Source organism: Cavia porcellus, unplaced genomic scaffold (assembly GCF_034190915.1).
Source record: "Cavia porcellus strain 051 isolate PalLab524CR breed Dunkin Hartley unplaced genomic scaffold, mCavPor4.1 scaffold_12, whole genome shotgun sequence".
Lineage (NCBI taxonomy): Eukaryota > Metazoa > Chordata > Mammalia > Rodentia > Caviidae > Cavia > Cavia porcellus.
In genome coordinates this window covers 56,358,919-56,379,675 of record NW_026947495.1, presented here as the reverse complement: position 1 = coordinate 56,379,675, position 20,757 = coordinate 56,358,919, and the positions used below count along the sequence as shown (strand labels likewise).

General features: G+C 37.4%; 1 protein-coding gene across 3 annotated transcripts in view; it reads left to right on the top strand.

Moving 5' to 3' along the window:
- The window catches only part of Stk39 (serine/threonine kinase 39), a 273,681-nt gene that overhangs the window by 211,427 nt on the left and 41,497 nt on the right, over positions 1-20,757 (top strand). For all 3 annotated transcript variants that reach the window (XM_063259208.1, XM_063259207.1, XM_063259209.1), the window contains 2 exons: positions 7,652-7,704; positions 11,746-11,814. In XM_063259208.1, coding sequence (XP_063115278.1) covers positions 7,652-7,704; positions 11,746-11,814 — 122 coding nt within the window. The remainder of the gene's footprint in view (positions 1-7,651; positions 7,705-11,745; positions 11,815-20,757) is intronic.

Here is a 20,757-nt window from a genome sequence, read left to right as displayed (position 1 = left end):
TCTGGGTTTTAGCCTCCAATTCCTAAAGCTTCCTCGTTCAATGATTTAAAGTCATTGCTCAGGAAAGCCCAGACAGGAGCCTCACTTCTGAACCACCCCAGTTGGCCCCAGTGTGCTGCTGCTGTTTCTTCCTGGTTCTGTTGTTTCTGACCTGTGCTCTAGGTTCCTTCAACCTATCCTAACACTGGCTCAGCTTTCCATGTTTCATTCAGTACAGTGATTTTTTCCTAGGCTACACGTTCATCTGCCAAGAATTATACCATGAAGAATGGCTCCTTTGACGGTTTATGTTCCTTTTTCTTTTCTCTTAGAACTTCAGCTTTCACAGTAACACTGTGTATATATGTGCATGTACACGTTGTGTGTGTATTCTTTGTTCATTAAGTGATTTATTCTAATTTTTGATAGATGGTGGTGATCTTCCCTTGGTCAGTGATAGTGAAGTTGTAGAGAAATGTGTGATTTGAGATCTTAAGGAAGACACATCCACAGGTCTTTTGTGTTTGGTTGTCACTGTCATTTGCAGCCTAAAAGAGCAGAAATAAATTGGAGAGGAATAGTGATGTGTTCTGTTTTAGATGTGCTGACTTTTTTGGTAACTGGACATTACATAGAGGGATACTATATATAGGCAGTGGGATAATGAATTTATAGCTCTGGGAAAGTATCTGGGATTGAGTTATGGATTTGGAATTAATCATACAGGGAGAGAATAAATAGAGAATTTTATAAAAGATGGAACCATAAATCTTGAGGAGATAGGTAGACAGAGATAGAGTAGTGTTTGGGCCACCAGAAAGGGCAGCTTGGGACCTGGGGAAAACTAGAAAGAGGAGATGGTCTCACAAGCCACAGGAGAGGCACTTTATAAAAGCCAGACTTATATACTGCATTAATTCATTCAGCAAATACTATCTGTGTGCTCTCAGGCACTGCGTGGGGTGCTGAGGGAAGATTAATCAAAAAGGCAAGGTGGGATGGGATTTGAATCTTATTGTTTGGTGGTTGAGCTAGAAGTTAAGGTAGCAATTACCTTTTTACAAAATGTGGTATATTCGCAGAGCTGCAGCTGACCTTACCTCCTTTTTTGGCCTCACCGAGAAGACCTGGCCAGGCCCCAGAGCGGGAGTGAAGCCAGTCAGGTAGAAGGGAATGGAGCATGAATGGACATTTCCAATGGGAGAAGCTGGTTCTCCTGAGATGCTGCAGTGGGCGATGGCAAAATAGGTGCTGAGAAGAGTGAAAGGATGTCGAGAAGAGAGGCAGGAGCCTGCTAAGGATTCTGGATTTTGTTTTAGTAATGAGAAGAAGGAAATGGAGGTTTTAAGCACAAAATGACATGGGTTTGGTTAGATATATATGCTGATGGGCTCCAGGACAGATCTGGAGTACAAAGAAGAGATTATTTTGGAGTACACGCAGAGAGTGCAGGCGAGGCTAGGGGTTCTGAGATGAGGCCATTGCCCTGGAGAAGATGGCAGGTTGCATCAGTCAACTTCTGGATTTGTTCAGGCAGCCGATTTTGGTCAGGTCCTTTGCCCTTCTGAAGGCTCAGTACTCTGATCTGTAAAGTAATAGGTAGTAATAGTTGTTCTTGAAGGCTTATTTTGAGTATAGAGTGAAATAACACATTAAAACACCTGGCTTATTCCAGCACATGGTAAGTGCTACTGTCCTATTCACTTTGTGATACTAATACGGTATACAGATTGGGCAATTGGTAAATGAACAGTCATCTTTTGGCCCATGATTCTTGAACTGAGAAGTTCAAGATCAAGCACATGCATGTGCTGAGGGGCATCTTACTACAACAGCCCATAGTGAAAAGATGAAGAGAGGGGAAGAGACCAAGCGATTGAACTGGCAGCCTTTGAGACCTGTGGCAGTTGGTATGAATCCCCTTCTGAGGGCAGAACGCACGCGACTGAAACAGTTCCCACTGGTTCCTCCCAATACTGCTGCACAGGGGGATGAGTTTTTCACTTGTGCCTTCTGGGGAACATATTTAAACCACAGCAGCTATATTTCTCCTCTTGCATAGTCGAGTAAATAGATTACAGAAGGCCAAACAGTATTGAACCTAGACCTTGTCTCTGCAGTTCATATAATCTTACCCTGTGCCAGCTGCCTCTTGGGGTTCAGGGGGAAGGCTGGCCAGCTCAGGGGGAGCATTAGTGCATTGTTCCTCCACAACCAGCAGAGGTGAACTTCACTTCAGTGCACAATGAGCTGAACTAAAAATGTCATCCATCTGAATGATTCCATCCTGCCCCTGATGGGTCTGTGTTCCAGGAGTGGGGTGGGTGGGAGTCTTTTTGGAATTTCCTGGACACCAGCATTTCACCTGAGCTGATGTATCAGGTAAAGGATGAAAGACAAGGACTGTGGTTTAAGTTACCCTCTGCTGCTAAGAAGGGCTGCTTCTGTGTCCCGTGCAAATATGGTCCCTGCTACCCTCACAGGGTCCCCGAGAGCTGTTGCAACCTCAGCTCACCACAAATAGTAGGCTTCATCCCCACTCTGAAGCATCCTTGGGCTGGAGGGCCCAAAATTCCAGACAGGCCATCTTTCTGATACCCTTTAACAAAGTAATCTTTGGACTTCTGTGGCTGTAGAGCACATTCTGTATCTGTTGCCATGGACTAAGAAATGTTGCTGTGAAACTGAAGGTGTAGATGGTCCTGAGCTAGTGTTCTGGAGGGCAGTGACTCGGTTGAAAGGTCCTGACACAGGGCAACTAGAGCACAGATAGTGTTATATCCTACAAAGTCCAGCCTTCAGTTGCACTGGGTCCTGCACCTCCATCCCAGGAAGAGTTCTTGTGTTCCTGTCTGCACTTTTCCAGCCACCTGCCTCATTTGTGTCGTCACTATGTCATTTGAAAGAAAATAGGAAGAAACACTTAAAGTGTGCTAATTTATGTCTTCAAACTTCTCATTATAAATGGATATAGCAAAAAAAAGTTTGTCAGAGCTGAATAGAAATTATTAAAAACTTTTAAAGAATCACTTCTAAGTTCATAGAGTATATTTTCTTTTTGCTAAATTCCTATGGTCTTGTTTTTCTTTCTCATGGTTATTTTCTTTCATGCTTTCAGTCTGTGGGCCAATGCATTATTTATTTGACTTTCTTTTAGTGGATTCGTTAAAATAACATCAAAGTCTTACCATTCAAAAAATTTAGGATACTTCTATTGCCCACAGTTTGTATCAGCAGAAATGATGTTTTATATTTGGTCTTACTAATGAGTAACAGTAGACTAAATCTCGCTTCCATATTAGTGTCAAAGTTCAAAATTATTTATCAACAATTGAAACTATGAATTTCATTCATAATGTCATTTTTTTTTTGTTTTTGTGAAAAATTAGCCTAAATTCCTGCTTGACCATAACCAGCCAGTTATGGATACCATTAGCTTCCTTTGGATGAGGAATAAGCTTGCCCACAGGCAGGGTTCTATGTCTTGCTGTTTTTTAATTCAGTTCCTGCTTTACACTTAGTTCCTACAATGGAGTTTAAAAATTGCCAGTGGAAATATAAAAAGGTGTAACTTAAATGAAGTGGGATTTAATAATACCTATCAAATTGCATATGTGCATATCTTTTGACCAAGCATTTCATTTCTAGCAATTCGTTTTTATACTCTTGTATTTAGAAAATGACTTAAGACAAGGTTATTCTTTGAAGCATTGTTTATAATCGTGAAAGATTAGAAACAGTCTGTGCAGTGAATGGGAACTGGTTCAAGAAAGATATACAATGGAAAACAGTGTAGCTATAGAGAAAAGAATGAAATAGCTCTTGATGAACTACTGTGGGGAAATTCTGAAGTGTATTATTCTAAGCTAAATGAAAGCTAAGGTACAGAGTAGTGGATATAGTATACTACCATTTGTATTAAATATGTATATTGGCTATTATGTGCAAAGACTTCTAAGGAAAGATACACAAATGTCTAAAATGTGTATTGCCTATGAGAGGGGATTCAGATATTTACATGGGGGGAGCTCATTTTCACAGTACACCCTCTTGTACCTATTGATTTTCCCACTACCAATACCGGAGATTATACACAGATCCTTCACATTGACCTATAATCCCCATTGCTTAAATTTTTTTTTGTTATTTTGAGACAGTCTAGATTTGAACTTGTAATCTTCTTGCCTCAGTCTAAAACCATAGACTTTTATTATTTATTTTACCAAAATAATTTTCCTCTGTATCTTGTGTCACTAATCAACTGATGAGTTTCACGCCTCTGTGATATAGTTACCTCCCAAAGTCCCGCCTGCAAGCTCATGAGGCTTTGGTAAACATCTGGATATACATTATAACATGCCTTAATATATATAACAGGTTTTTTTTTTTTTTTGTACCAGGGATTGAACTGACGACCTTGGGCTTACCAGGCAGGTGCTTATCCACTGAACTGAATCCCCAGCTCTCAAGAATTTCTAACCTTAGGATTTAAGAGAGTTTTTAGTAAGAGTCAAGGAGAGCAGCTGGGTCCTACAACTATTACTCTCAGATTATCATTTTCTCAGTAAAGTTGCACAGACTTAATTTTTGGCTTTAAATTGTGCCTATTTGCAGCTTCCTTGAAATCAGGTGTCCTCTGTGATATCAATTAAAGTAAATGTACTTTCAATTAGAGGTGTTAAGTATAAGCCCAAAAAGATTAATTCTTTATAAAAGGTTGACCTTCAGTAGTTAAGTACAATTAGGCATTTTTCCAACTACACTTCATCTTGATGGGACAAATCTTCTACTCCCAATCAATCACTGTAATCTTTTCAAAGCAAGTGTTCCAGGTTCAGAGTCATAAAATAGATACTTGACTGGACATAGATGTAGATTCTGAGTGTTGGTTATTACTTTTGTGGCGTTAATATTTAAAGCATCATTATGTGCGTGGTATTGCTGGAACAGTTCTTATACCTCGCTTGCCATGATCTTAAGTGGAACAAAACTTTTCTTTTTTTGTCTTTTTCATTTTTATCAGTACCAGGGATCAAACTCACGACCGCCTGCTTGCAAGGCAGGTGCTTACGCCGCTGAGCTAAATCCCCAGCCCCAAGTGGAACAAATTAATATAAAGACTGATCAAAGTAGAGAACAGTGACATTAATTAGTATTGAATTAAATTCTTTTTGTAAATTTTCTCCTTATGTAATTTCATATTAAATATGTCGATAGTACTTGCTTTCCTAGTGGTTATTTTTTTTTTCTTTTTGTCCATTTTATTGCTAATTTAACCTTTGCTCATATATGGAATGCAAGCCAAGACTATTAAAGAAAGGAATGTTTGGTGATTGGTTTTGGTAATATGCAAAATTTGGAGCAGACTCTGTAATATACACCCACAGAATGTGTGTGAAGGATATACAATCATCCTTTGAACTACCTTCCAAATACCAAAATCTGCAGTTACTTAAGTTACTTATATATATTGACATGGTATGATAATATAACATTCTCTAGTATACTTTGAATCATCACTAGGTTATTTTAATACCTAGTTCAATGGAAATGCTGTTTTAATAGTTGTTATACTATATTTTATCCCTGGGCTATAGTTATTTGACTCACAGATACAAAATCTGTGAATATCACTTTCTCTTTCTGTGTGTGTGTGTGTGTGTGTGTGTGTGTTACTTAAGTATGATGTAGACATTGTGGAAATTCTTGAGACTCTTAAGCTCCACAGAGCCAAAACTGTTTTATAATAATATTAAGAAATTCTTTATCTTTTTTGGCTCTCATTCTTTCACTCATGTCCAGTAAGAGTTTTTAGTGGCTTCCTATATAACATGCAACATTGCATCAGATCACAAAAGCACGATAAGAACTCAGCTATTTTTAAAAAAATTTTATTAGTGTATGCAATGCAGAGTAGTGATGTTTGTTTGCGGAGCTGGTAAATGTATATTGGTCATTTTCAGTCCCTTTATGCCCTCTTCCTTACCTCCCCCCTCAGGCAAAATTCACATGTCTTAAACCAAACATTATAGAGGCTTATAAAAATTGAAAACAATGTGCTCTTTTCACTGATTTACTTATCTTTTTATAGGGATTTTTGAACTTTTTAAAATACAAGCATGAGTTAATTGTCATCTTGAAATGAATTAATATTTTGAAAATTCACCAGCTTTGATTTCTAATACACTAAATATTTTGATAGGTATAGATCATGTACACAAAAGCTCTCTAGGAACCCTTCGTGTACATACTGTGAATGTACATAACAGAGCCTGCCAAAGAAGTGTATACACACGCCAGGAAAAGAAAAACTTACATAAATATTTTAATACTAAGAATGTAAAGGAATCCCATGACAAAATGTTTGAGGACTGCTGACATGCATCTATCAGGAATAGCAGAAGTGCCCTGTCCCATTCTGTCTCAGGAGGAATGGTGATAATGCAGATGGAGACACCTGGGAAGATGCACAAAGGCCTGGCTCAGGGCTCTCCTGGGGAAGGCTTGGGCATTGCTTTAGTTCTTGGCCTTTGTTTCTTCTGTGTGGTTTGTGGGAAGGGGTTAGAGATCAGTCACTAGGTGCTGAGGACTTTCTTCTAATAGACTTTAAGTATTTTGCATCTTTATGGCCTCCTGAAGTTATTCACTCTTTGGGTCAAATCACTGTGTGAGTACTGTTTGGTGACCAGAATACGTTAGTAGAGCTTAAAGCTAAGGCTAGAGTACAGAACAGTGTGCTCAGCCTTTCCTGGCTACCCAGCAGGATGTCCAGTGAGGGTGTTCAGGCCACCTCTGCCTCTGTCCTGGGCATTCTTGGCCCAGGGCTAGTAGTTGAATTCTTATAAAAATTACTAATTCATGTTTACTAACACAGTTTCTTTTTTTTTAGTTTAAAGTTTTATTTAGTCTATCAGTGTTTGTTAATGTAGATAAAAATTCTGCTTTAAATATTACCTGCTTTTATTAACTTTAATTCTATCATCTGTTGAGAGATACTTGTAATATTTTAGTGTTCTTATAAAAGGTTAAATTATCCTAATTATAGCTTGCTGTCTGCCCTTAAGTGTTACTAGTTTTCTATCTCCCCAGTGTCATTTAATTTTAATTAAATATGTATATATAGTTTTATATAAGAATTTTACATTTACTTAAATGAAATTTTATATATTCAGTGGGCAATTTTGCAGTGTTCTAAAGGTTCCTAAATTTAGGTAAAATTTCTGACTACAAAATGTCTATTTTGTTTTGGGACTTTTGTTTCATGATTTGAACTACTATAACTTCTTTATTTGTTATACTTTAAAAATTGTTTAATAAAATACTGTTTCTTCCAGGAAAAGTAGGAAAAATGTATAAGGTAGATTCAGTATAGAAAAAAAGCACCTAAGATACTAAATTACAAAATTAGATTTAAGGTTACTTATTTTATGCATATTTTATAAAAATGAACCTTTTGGTTTTTAAATTTTGTGATATAAGCATGTTTGTATAAGGTAAACTTACTCAATAAGGAAATATCTTTATTATTATCATCATATCTCTTCTAATCAAGGAAACTGATAATCCAGAATTGTAAAATGTTTCAGCATGTTAGTAGCATCTTTAAAAAATGGAATTCACTTAGTTTAATTCTCCTTCCTTAGATTTTAATGTGCTATTTTATATATTTCAGAAACTCCAGAAAGGAACTTAATGACATAAGATTTGAGTTTACTCCAGGAAGAGGTAAGTTTTAATTAAAATTATTATTTTAGTGCTATAAGAAACATTTTAGAAATTGATTACAAGCATGTGGTTATAATTTGCGATTCAAAAAATGCTTTGTCTGTAAATGAATAAAAGAAGGAAAGAAATATGGAAGGAGGAAGGGACTTTTGGTAAGTGTAAGAATTCTAAACCAAACTATTGCTCACCTCGTGAATCCCAATGACACATATGGCAAGTATATATAAACATATAAATTGGGTATATTATCTCAACCATGGAAATAAGTACTGGTATGCTAATGCAGGGCCTAAGGGAAATTAGGATAAGTATAATGAGAAGCATCAGCAGTCCTAATGAGAGCTGATCAGAAAACAGTGGTGTCATTTAAACAGCTAACATACTTTGCTCTCTGTTCTCAGTTCAGGTTTCATGAAGATTATACTGAGGAGTGTTTGTGGCCTCTTTTTGCTGTAGGCACCAGGGTTAGCTTGGTGGGAACAGTGCCAGTCTTGCAGCTGATACAATTTAGTATTTTAAATAAGTTATAGCTGCCAGAAGGTTAGATGAGTTGGTTGGTCCTTCAGCTCCTGAATGCCTGAAAGACTTACTACACCTGGCAGAGAGCCCCGCACGCAGGAGAGCCTTAAGAAATCGTGATTAATTAATAGATAAATAATATATATGAATATCTTCAAAAGATCAGAAGACAAATTGTTAGGAAAAAGAATTTCTACATCTTAGTTATATTTAGTATACTTAATATAACCAACATAACTTAGAAAAATAAAAGAGGTATGTACATTGAATACTTTTGTAACGTACATTACTTTCATCTATTGTAATTTATATATATATGCTAATAACACCACTTTATTAGAGCTCCATATAAATCTCAGTTTGATTAAATAAATTGTATTTGCTGAAATTTGAAAACCCTGAGGTATAAGAACTTTCTGGGTTGATAGCTGATCAGTCAGTAAACTGCCTGACCTCGTTATCATCTCCTGCAAGAAGACACAAACTCAGATGCCTGTAGCAGCTGAAGTGAATGGTGGGCACTGCAGGAAACTGGAGAAACCTATTTAAATATCTTCGTGTTCAGTTTTTTAAATGTACTGCTATTCAGACACAATATGCTCCTGGGCTATATGTAAGCATAAACTCACTGGTTCTGATCTCTTTTTCTTTGCAAATGCACAGATTTAATATACTCCCAGCACATTTGGATTAAACTAAATATGAAGTATTTTCTATGAAATAGATGTTCATAATGCTGTAATGAATTTGCTAATTGATTTTTCTTTCCCAGGGTATTCATCTTTAACAATTTAGAGTTGTTCTGTGACATTGTATCATACCAGTTAGGGTTATCAGAAAGCCTTCTATTTTGTCACAATGTAAAAATATTGACAGGCAATACTATAATAAAATCTAGTCATTATTAAATGAATGTTTCAAGTAGAAAGGATAGATTCTTATTTTAAGGTTGTTTCTTTCCGTTTTATTGTTTAAAATTTACTGTGGCAAGAAATCAATTATAATTTTAAGATGTAAGAAGGAAATTTCTGAATAGGAATACATACGGGTAACATGGCCCTGTTATGTATTCCTAGGCCATTTGCACTGACTGTTTCAGTCTCTTGTGGCAGGATTAGATGGACAGTCTCCACTTTTGTTGCCCAGACAGAAATCATAATACTGACTTCCACATGAGCACGGGCCTTATGGGCAGCCCTGTGCAGGTCTATTGTTCACTAGTCACCATGTTGTAGCACCGTGCTTCTATGGTTACTGATGCCATCTGCATCCCAGACAATGAGTGTAACCCTTCATGCACATCACATGTGCGGGACATGCATGGTGCACAGAAACATGAATAAATATATGTGGCACATACATAAAATATTCTCTGCCCTCATTTGTATCTATTATGTCTATGTGTGCTCTGAAAAAGCAGACGTTAACATATGATCGTTTAACCTGTTTAGAGATTAGGAATGGTAATCAACTTAAAAAAATAGATCACTAATGAAACATGAAATAATTATTTCACATTTCTGTCCTCAGCTATTACTGATGTTTTAGTTACATGCTTGCAGAATGACTGTCTAATGGCATACACACAGATGTAAAATAATTTCCATCTTGGCCAGCTAGCATTACCTATTTGCCATTTTGTTATGATTCATCAGGTGCCCAAGAGTCCTGAAAATACAAGACATCTATACACTTTAATCACTTAGAAATGTCTATCTCCTTGGAACTGCTTTAGTGCTAGCCCTCAATGTGTCCTTGATTTATCCATTTTAAACTACATTCTGTGATTGCAGCTCCTTACTCAAGTGCAAGATCTTATTGTTTTAGAGATGGTGTAACATGTCAAAGTGCTTGACAGATGATCAGTTAGTGGGAATATAAGGACTGCCTGCTTTATGCCCAGTGCCTGTTATGTGTTGGGCACATTAATTCAATATGCTTCTCTTCCTGGAGATTAGGTGGCATCAGGAAGAAGCAATTCTTGGGCTGAATGTTTTAACAGTGTCAGAAAGTGATGCTACATTCAGAATAGTGCCTTTTTTGTGCTTCCCTTCCATTCTGTGACACTGGGATCATGTCATCACAAAGACATTTATATACCACTGACAAAAAGGACAATGCCCAAGACAAGATCACCTTATGTGAAATTTCATAGTGTTTAGTAAGTGAAGTGGGATCAATAAAATGGAAGAGTAACACAGTTTCTCTGGAATATGCATTGAGTTTCAAATTTTTGGCGATTTGTGGAATTGAATGGTGTATGAAAGGATCCAGAGCACATTAGATGAGATTCAGCAGGCCTTTTGCAGTGGCATCATCAGCACATTAACCATTTGATAAGTAATTATCCTTTATCAGACATGGAGCTGAAAACACTAAATCCTAAGAACTGCAAAAGTGTGCTTCCATTTGTACCCTTGTGTGTGTGCGTGTGCTCATGTGACATTCAGGTGTGTGCACACACATGCATACACATAAGCTCATTTACATGTTCGCCATGTCCAGCTGAGGATACCTTTTGGGATGACATTTACAATTCAGTTTAGATGTCTGCTTGATTCAACAGCTATGTTGTCAGAGGCTCTGACTTAGGAAGACACATCCATTCATCCTTCGTGTAAATTGTTGAAGGTTGCTCAGCCAGTTTCTTAATGTCCAACTATGGTTTTAGGAATGTGTGAGGTTTTGAAAAGCCCATAGCGTTTTTACAAATTTTTCCCTTGTAAAAACATAGAGTTCATAATAGTTCTTTTGAGCATGTTATAATTTCTCAATCCATCTTTACAAAGTCTTTGAATAGAAGATAAGTGTTATCATCCATGTTCATTCATAACCTTTCAATTAGATCATTTCAGCTATATTCACTTGCCACTGCTTGTTCAGTCCCATATTTATGAGACTGCCGACTCCTGTCACTTATCATTGAGAGACCACATTATTTTACTCAACTACATTTTCTAACAGAACGATTCTGTTGCTATCAAATGATCAATGTCATGTTAAAGGAGTTTCTTAATAGCATAAATTTAAGTGGCTCATATTAATAGTCCAACAAACTCATGAGCTGTTTATACTAAATATAAAGTTGTATCAGATGCTACCCATCAACCTTTGCTATAAATTCTGACTCAGTAGCTACTAAAGATAGACTAGGATTGATGATGCCTGGAATTAACCTTGGTAAGAAAGAAAAGCAGTGTCACAGAAAACAATGACATTTTCTAGAGGTGCCTATGAGGATCAATTCAGATGGTAGCCAGTGGGCAAAAGATTTTGTTCAACTCAAAAGTAAAAAAAATTATAATCTCATATAACAATTTTAAATAGCCAGACACAAATTGCATATGGGAAAATATATTTCCTGTTACTTTTGATTTTTTTTGTTCTGATAGAATCTGAATTGTTGAGTTAAAACTCCCATGGATAATTTTATTAAGTGAAAAAAAATGTATTTTGCATTGTACTGGATTGTTGATTTTTATTTTATGGTTACTAATACATATTCATTTCACATTTGGACAGATACGGCAGATGGTGTATCTCAGGAGCTCTTCTCTGCTGGCTTGGTTGATGGTCATGATGTAGTTATAGGTAAATTGTTTTTTTACTATACAGTGTCATTTTGTTGATATAGTAAATGAAAATATATCAAATAAAAGGGTGTTAGAGGTAAAAGTTTTCACTAAGGAATGATTCACTCAGTTTTGTAAAAGTACTTTTATGAATTCTTAAGTGAAACTTCATTAAGACTTACATACAATTTTCTTTCTTCCAGACCTCTCAGTTTAATTATGTCTTGTTGGTCTGGATGTGACTTAGGCAACGAGGAGCCTCACTTATTGAAAATATAACAAAGAGTCTTTAAGACTCAAAAATCCATAATATAATGAAGATAAGATGCTATAATTTATCTGCATCAAACTATGGGTAACTCTGAGGCTCTTTCTCAGAGTTTCTCTAATAAACCTTCATGTTAGTTTCCCCAGGCTTCAGCAGTGTTAATCATAAAATCTTAAGGTTGAAGGGGTCTTAAGCATCCTTCCAGCCAGCTCTTTTGCTGTGTAGTTAGGGAAACAAATTCCTAAAGAGAGTCCAGTACTTTGTTCATAGCCAGGCAGCTGGCTTGTGGCAGAGCCACTATGAAATTATGAGGACTTTCTACCACTTTAAGAATCAAAGAATAACTAAATGGAAATGGAGGAGCTTACTAGGCATAGACCTACTGATAGGAACAAGCGACAGCAGATGGACCTCCCAGCAAAGAAAACAAAGTAGAAAAGACCTAGGAGGCAGACAGAGTCATGTAAGAAAATCTGTAAGCAATTTCTTCCTAAGTGCAGATGTACTATATGCACCACAGCAAATTCTGAGTTTTTGGAGATTTAATATAATGTACTCTGGTATAGTCTGTTCATAGTGATGACCTCGTGTAGTCAAGATTGCTTAGCATATTAATGCTAAAGCATTACATTAATTATATTATTAATCATAACCACACTAATTAGAAGATGTGTTATGCTAAAATCTTTTCAAAAATACTCAAATCAAAAAAACTAACTTTTGTAATTACATACTCTTTAAATAATGTTTTATTTTTCAAAATCAATTTAAAAATAAATCCTTTTCCAATAATACTGCTTGGAGTATGTGGTTGAGAGAAAATTTGATATAGATATACCTATTGGAATAATTTGTTTCTGGAAACTTGGTAATGTAGATTATTATAAAGTAAATCACAGTATTTTATTTGACATGCACCCACCATTTTGTGCCACCAGTGGAACATGTGTGACTGTCATCATGTGATCTTCCCATGCCATCCTGTGGGACAGTCTCATGTGTTCTCCTGGTGATTCAGAAACTCCCAGCAAGCAGACATATAGATTATGGTCCTGTTGTGAATGTGTTAAATAAGAATACATCCTGAGTTTATAGTGGGGAATTAGTATTCTGAGTAAAGAATCTGTGTATTATTTATATACAAATGAGACACCATGTATGTAGAGATACAAAATACTTATTAATTAGAGAAAGTAAGCTTTTCCTCCTCTTAATTGTACATGAACTGTAAACATTGTTTTCAAAAAGAAGCTGTGATTCCTTTGCCGAGTGTTGCACAGAAGATGTTGACATATTTTTTAAGGAAGTGAACATATGTTTATTTATATTTTTGTGCATCTACTTAAATGTCTTGTTTCACACCTTCCTTTACAATTCTGTGAGATCTCATGGCTAGCAGAGTTCTAAGCTGTCTTCTGATTAAATAGAAGGGAGAAGTGAAAAAAAAAAAGAGTCAATTCAATTTAAGTGTCTATTTTAAATTCCATTTCAGATGTTTTTCTGTTCACCCTCTAGCTCCTTGACAAAGTTGATCACTCTTCTTCCGATTGGAAAAGCTAAGCAAACACCTTTATGTCTTAGTTTACCCTAAGAAAGAAGGAGAACGCTTACTGGCTAACTCAAGATATTCTGCAAGATACATTTTCCTTAAAGAGAACTGTGGTCCATATGCTAAGCAGCCAGAATTAAAAATTAGTCAAAAAGGTGAAAATAATAGTTTAATCCCTCTTTTAAAAACTTACTAACATCTCTTATTGGCTACAAAGTAAAAAATCAGTTTGTCTCTTATTTGAGTTGATTCTGGCAGATGTTTAGGAAGATGAGAAACATTAGGTCCCTTTTTTTATTTTAGAGAGGATAAAACCAAGGATAATAAAACAGAGTAAAACCAATCAAAGCAAGCCAGTATAAGTGATACAGGACTTTAATACATTACAAAATCTATAATAGTTAGCATAAGGCCTTTTGCTGTCTTCAAAATAGTTGCAGATACCTTCAGACAAAGTAAAAATCAAACAGAACAGAAACAATAAAAACAAAACAATTAATGCAGTAAAAGACTTCAAAACAAGCCAATAGTAAATCCAAAATTGCTACCATAATATATCTTGCTATCTTTGAAATAACTGCTCATGCCATTGGTTTTAACATAAAACTAAAGAGAACAAAATGTAACCCAACAAAACAATGAAAATTATATAGAAATTCAAAACAAGACCATAGGGAATCATCAATGGCCACCACACTCAGAAGAAGATCCCCTGCCTTGGTGCCACACTGTGTCCCATGATCTTTTGAACCTATGATCAGACCACTGGCCCTAGACCTACAAGTTCAGTGAAACACTAAAACACCACAGGCATCCAATTGCATTTCACCTCAAAAGCTATCATCACAGCCTATGTTTCTTTGGATAAGCCAGTCACTTATTATAGGTGTGTGTGTGTGTGTGTGTGTGTGTGTGTGTGTGTGTGTGTGTGTATGTTCTTGTTTGCCAGTCCGTGCCCTGGAAAGGGCTGGGGTCTGGCTGTCCCCAGTCTGGCAGTGGCCCACACATGGCACTGGTTTCCAAGTGGAGGTTGCTTCCATGGCACTGGTTTTCATGTGGAGGTTGCTTCCTGGTGCAGCATTGTTCTCTCTTACCACAGTCTGCACATGGCACTGACTCACTAGGAAAGGCTTGCGTCTGGGGCTTACTTCCTAGAGTGGCCTTCTAGGTCACATTTGTTTTTAAGTATGGTCTTGATGCATCCTGAAGTTAGGTAATCTACTTTTTTTTTTCTCCATGCACAGCAAGTTTGTTGAGTTTTTAAAAGAAAGAAAATAAGAAATTGGGCCAGTGATTTAGTTCAGCAACATTAAGCACCTGTCGGGCAAGTGCAAGATCATGAGTTGGATCCCTGGTACAAAAAAAAAGGAAGAAATTAAGTTAGAGTTCATTTATAACATAAAAGTACATTTCTCTACTCCATCATCTACTTTTCTCTTTACTAGATATGTCACCACTAACATAAAATGTTATTTTTTGATTTTTTAAAAAACTCTCTTTGTGGGACTTTTGATATCACCATTTCCTCCATCAAAACAAAAATTGTCCCTGTCTTCATTTCCTTTATGATCATGATCTCTTGAAGCCACTGCGGTTAGAATTTTTTATTTCCCTACTTCACTCAGTATGTTGCTTTTAAAGCTATCCTTGGGGAAGATACACCTGGCGGACTGGATAGCAGATGCAAACTAGGTGTGGATGGAGTGGAGTTAGTCAGGGGGAGGAGGAAGACCCCCTGCCTCCTCCCAGGTCTCAAGGTCACGCAGTCCTCAATTTATGTGGCTTGTCAGTAGCATTGGGATTATTTGACAGAAGTTCTCCTCTGTGATAAGGTTTTCATTGTTTGGTTCGTTTGGTTTTTAGTAGTTTTTGCACTGAGCTAAATGCCCAGCATCCCACCTTTAATTTTGAAATGAGATCTTGCTAAGTTGCTGAGGATGGACTCTTGTGCTCCTTCTGCTTCAGCCTGCCAGACTGCTGAGATTACAGGCCTTACCAACATGCCCAGATTTTTCTTTGTTTTTTAAAATGCCACTCCACATCTTGCAGGTGTTTCCTTTTTTGTTGGTATTACCTCATCTTGCTGAACTGTAAATCTTGATGTGTCCGAGGACGTTTTCCTGGGGCCTTGTCTCTTCTCTCATCACTTGCTCCTTTGGTGATTTCATCTGGTATCATGGTATTACATACTTTCTGTTGTTTGTTGGGATCTGGAATGTCCCCCAAAGCCTCCTGCCCTCAGAGTTGTAGCTGTTGGAAGGTGATGGGCCTGGAGGGCAGGGCCCTGTGGCTGACTTGCTGTGAGGAGGTAGGGCCTGGCTGCAATCTGGGTAGCTGCAGGTATGACCTGGAAGACTGTGTTCTTCTGTGGCTCCTTCCTTCTCTCTCTGCTTCCTGGGCTCTATGATGCAATCCACTTTCCATTACTCCTCTGCAACAGGCGCTTCCATCGTGCTGCTTTTGAGTCTGCTGACCTTAGACTAAAACTTCTGAAATTGTGAGCCAAAAATAAACCTTCTCCCCTTTAAGTTGAAGGTATTGGGTATTATGTCTCAGCAACAAGAAAATGACTAATACACTTACTGTCTGACTTCTAAATTTGTACCTGTGACCTGGACCTCTCTTCAAATCCAGTTCCCTTTTGAGGACCTTCACTTCTAAGAGTAACACACATCCAAAATTTAATTCACAACTCCAGCCCCTGGTGTTACTTCCCTATCTGCCCCTGCAGTGGTCAAACACCCTCAGTTGACATCAGCTCTGTCTTTCCCAGTATGCAAGCCAAATACATGGGGTCATCCTTGACTTTGTGCTTCCTAATACCTACTCTCCAGTATGGAACCATTACCCACCAACTCACTTCCCATCTTTTTTCAAGCCCTTCTCATCTAACTAGTTGAATATCTGCATTTATGTCTTCTCTGGTATCTCAGTTTCTGTCCTTGTGTCCCATCAGTCTGTTCTCATCTCTGGACCCAGAGAGATCCAGGAAAAGTAAGTCAGACACAAAGGCTGTGTGATTTAAGTATCCAGAGTAAACAGATCCTTATAAGAGAAAAACAAGGGTGTTTCCAAGGACTGAAATGAGGGGGAAAGTGGGAGCACCTGCCAATAGATATGGGATTAGGCATAAGTATTTTAGAATTGAAATTAGTAATTATGCACACAGCATTGTGACTATACTAAAAAAAACCCCTACTGAATTATACATGTTAAAAGAGTGGATTTTGTGGGAGTTACTTACATTTCAGTTAAAGAAAGTAAACCAGGTTACATTAACCCTTTAATAAGGGATTATCACTGTACCTCTCAGTGGCCTGCAACACCTGCATTCAGTCTGGTCACTTCTAGGACTTCCTGTCTGCTATTCTTCCCGGCTCACTACTCCCCTCCCCCAGCCACATTGGCTTTTACACTTGCTGCCGCTACTCCCTTCTTCTCTTTCTCCTCCTGCTTCCCCTTTTCCTCCTCCCCTTCCTTCTTCCTTCTCCTTTCAGGATCTCATTTTCTGTATTTATATGCTCACCCCATATCTACTAGTGATTAAACAGTACCTTTCAAAGAGACTTTCTTTGACTTCGCTTCTTAGGATTGCACACCACCCCAGCTCTTGCCCAGTTCCTTCCTTTATTCTACCTGTTCTCCTCCTATCCAGGAGGCTGTACACCTCACTCACTTATTTTGTTATCTTCACGGATTCTCCCTTAAGCATCAGTTTCCTAAAGGCTAGAATTTTTCAGTTTTGCAAACTGTTATGTGCCTAGTGCCCCAGCCTGCTCATAATCTTACAGTAGGCCCTGAATAAACACTTTATTAGAGATAAAAAAAAAATCCCGTTCTAAAATACGAACATAACTCGTAACACTTTATTTAGAAACAAAGCCTACGTTGAGTATAGGGCTGTAGTGTTTTAGGAATTTCACTCAAGATGTAAAATTCAAGGAACATTTGCAAATATGAAGTAAGCTGCTTGAGTAAGCTCTGTACAAAAAAATAGTCCAACTCATTTAGAAGTTTGAATGATTTCTTGTGTGTGTGGTTTTTTAGCTTCTGTAATATAAAATAGCTAACATTTAAATAGATTAAGAATCTGTTTTTGCCCATCAGCATTTTCTTTTGATTTAGAGTAAATGCTTAGGGCAGCATGAAAAAAGCAATAATCTATGTTCTGGAGCCATGAATGTTAAGGCTTATACTATTGTATAGCAAACAAAGGTTACAAAGAAGTCTGCATTATCTAGCTTGAGGGCAATCCGCCTGTAGCATGGAAACCATGACAAAACAGAGTCTGGATTGAAGGGCCAGGATAGTGGCATGGAGTGATCGCTTTCATGTAGAAGTAAGGCAGTGAAGAAATTAAATCTACTATCTAAATTGTAAACCCACTTCAGATGTACTTAATTTCAGCACTACCTTAGGCAAAAAGCAGGAAGCATTTTGAGGCCTTATTTAGTAGACATTCATAAGCATGGCAGTACCTGCTGGATGTGTGTGGGTTTATAAAAGTAAGTTTGTGAGATGAAAAAGTAGATGTATATGTTTGCTTATCTGGCCTAGCTTTGTTGGCTGAAAAATATAGATAGATCTGACTGTCTCCCTATTCCATTGTTTCTAAGAGGATTCCCAAGGATGACTGATAATGAGGCAGCAGAGAAATTCCAGTGCCTCCTGGTTAAGAAATAGCCCATTAGAAAGAAGTTTTCTCAGTTAAGGAAGCATAAGGGAAAAAATAACAACCAAAAATTATGTGTAAAAGAAAATAGGAATTCTGAATTCTGTTCAGCCTTTGCAGTGCATGCTGTTTTTTATTTTCTTTTAATGAGTTTTAGGTCTTGGGCAGTAGAAGAGGAGACATGAGCAGGTGTGTTAAGCAATGCTGTTACATGGCCTGCTCAGCAGCTCATACAAAGCCACCGACCTCCAATCTGTAAGGCCAGATGGATTGGGGCTCCACGATGCATGACCGGAGAGGAAGCTGCTTGGCAGCTGCCTTCCAGACAAGGGGCTACTGACTGCTCTTAATGTGTTTTTATACCACCCTTGCTTGGCTTTATAATAACATATGTCTGGAGTTTAAGAGCCAGATGTTGGAATTTCAGCCTTTTGAAAAAGGAAGCTATTTCTGCATTCATTTGTGCAGTTTTCTTCCACTGATTTTGAGTCTAGCTAAGTAGTTATTACTGAAATGAAAGCTTTCTGATGTTTCTGTAAGCTCTCTCTGAACTTTTCAACATGTTGGTCATGTTCCTGGAATGTTCTCTTTCTGCACCTGGAAGAATCTTATTCAACTCCTCTGTGCCTTCAGGACTTACTGTACGTGTCATCTCTGCTGTTCCTTCCCTTCCACAGTCTGGAGAGCATATTACCGTCATCGAAAATGCCAGAGAACTGGATTTGTCCTGCCTTGTGACACCTGGCTTCCATCATGCTGTACTTTGGGGTACTCGCTTCTCTTTGTGGGGAGGTTGAAGGTGCCTTTAGGAAGGTCTGTCTTCTATGTTACAGTCATCCTTGCTACACATAGGTGCAGAAGCATTTTGCCAAGTGAATATGATTAATCGTTTGGCAAATTTAATACTGGATCAGTGCATGAGCTGATAATTTTGGACAATTCAAATGTCATGCTTTCTTTCCAACAATGAAAGAGCAAATCATTATGATTGATTCTGTCTCTCTTTCTCTGTCTGTCTGTCTGTCTGTCTCAAAAATTGACTTAGGTGACTGTTAAGCCCTGTCTTTTGAGAAGGAAATATGGTTGATCCAGAGGGCCTCCTGTCTACTGACACTTGAGTTTTTCTCAAAGTGGAGGCTCAGATGCCTGCCTAGGGATCTTGTCTAGGGTAATTATTAAGAATGCACATTTCTGGCTTCCAACCTAATATTTACGTTATCAGGAGTCTTGGACATAGACTGTAGAAATCAGTATGTTTAATAAATAGCTCAGGTACATTTTATATACACTAGAATTTCATGGCCACTTCTTCAGTTTCTGCTTTCAGTAACATTTGGACTGCTTTTAGCTTATCCTACCTATCATTTGTCTGCCAAGTCTCACTTGATTCTCTACTCTGGAGGAGCCTGTTTGAAAACCATGCCAGTTACCTTGTTGGCATTGTATATTTGGATGTATAAATGGTGCAGATACTGCTCATATGAAAAAACCTCACTGGTCTAAATTTTCAATGCAAGAAGTAGTTACAGCTTTTATTGGACTTGCTTTGAAATCTGTGTTTCTTTAAATTGTTTTTTATTTTTTTTTAAATGTTCTGTTCTGTTTTGATATGGTTAACCTTATCCTCTTAGAGATGTAAAACAAATAGGTGGGACTGATAATCATATTACGGAGCTTTTGTTCGGCCATAGAGCAGAATGGTTTGTAGGGTCACTTTTTTGAATGTCATTCTAAATACTTTAATTCTATAACCTAAACAGCCATTTCGAAGAAGACAATTTGTAACTTATCAACTGGCAATTTCTTACCTTTTGTTTGTCTGTAATTTAGTATTATTTTTCTACCCTTTTTTTCTTTAATCTCCATGTATTTTTTCTTTCGTTTCCTTTTCTTTAAATAAAAAAAAAAAAAAAAAAAAAAAAAAAAACTAATATTGGGTGGGGGATATAGCTTGGTAGCACAGCACCTATCCAGCAAGTGCAAGGCCCCAAGTTCAATTCCTGGTACCAAAAATAAATAAATAAAATAAAACAAAACAAAACTAATATTGCCACTCAAGGTACAGCACCACACTCCAGGTGGTGTCAGCTTTATTTTTCCATATAATGGCAAAGAATCTTTGGGCTCCAAAGTGTGCAAGCAACAGAGTCTTTGCTTATTCATGAGCATGTAGTTAGTGGTGTGCAGCGCTGTTGCCCCCCTAATCTGGGCTGTGTAAGTCTGTCATGAGTGCCTGGGATTTACTGAGCAGCAGTGCACTTCTATGAGGAAAGCCTTGGAGAAAAATGAATGTATTCTTTCTTATGTTCAGTTCAGTGGTTACGTTGTAGTGTTTAACTGATGTTGAAATTCAGTGAACAAAAGTTTGCATTAACAAAGGTCTTTATGGAAGAACTGTGTTGTGATTTTATTTCTTTCTCTTTTTTTTTTTTTTTTGTCCTGGAAATTGTATTTAGGACCTTGCACTTGCCAT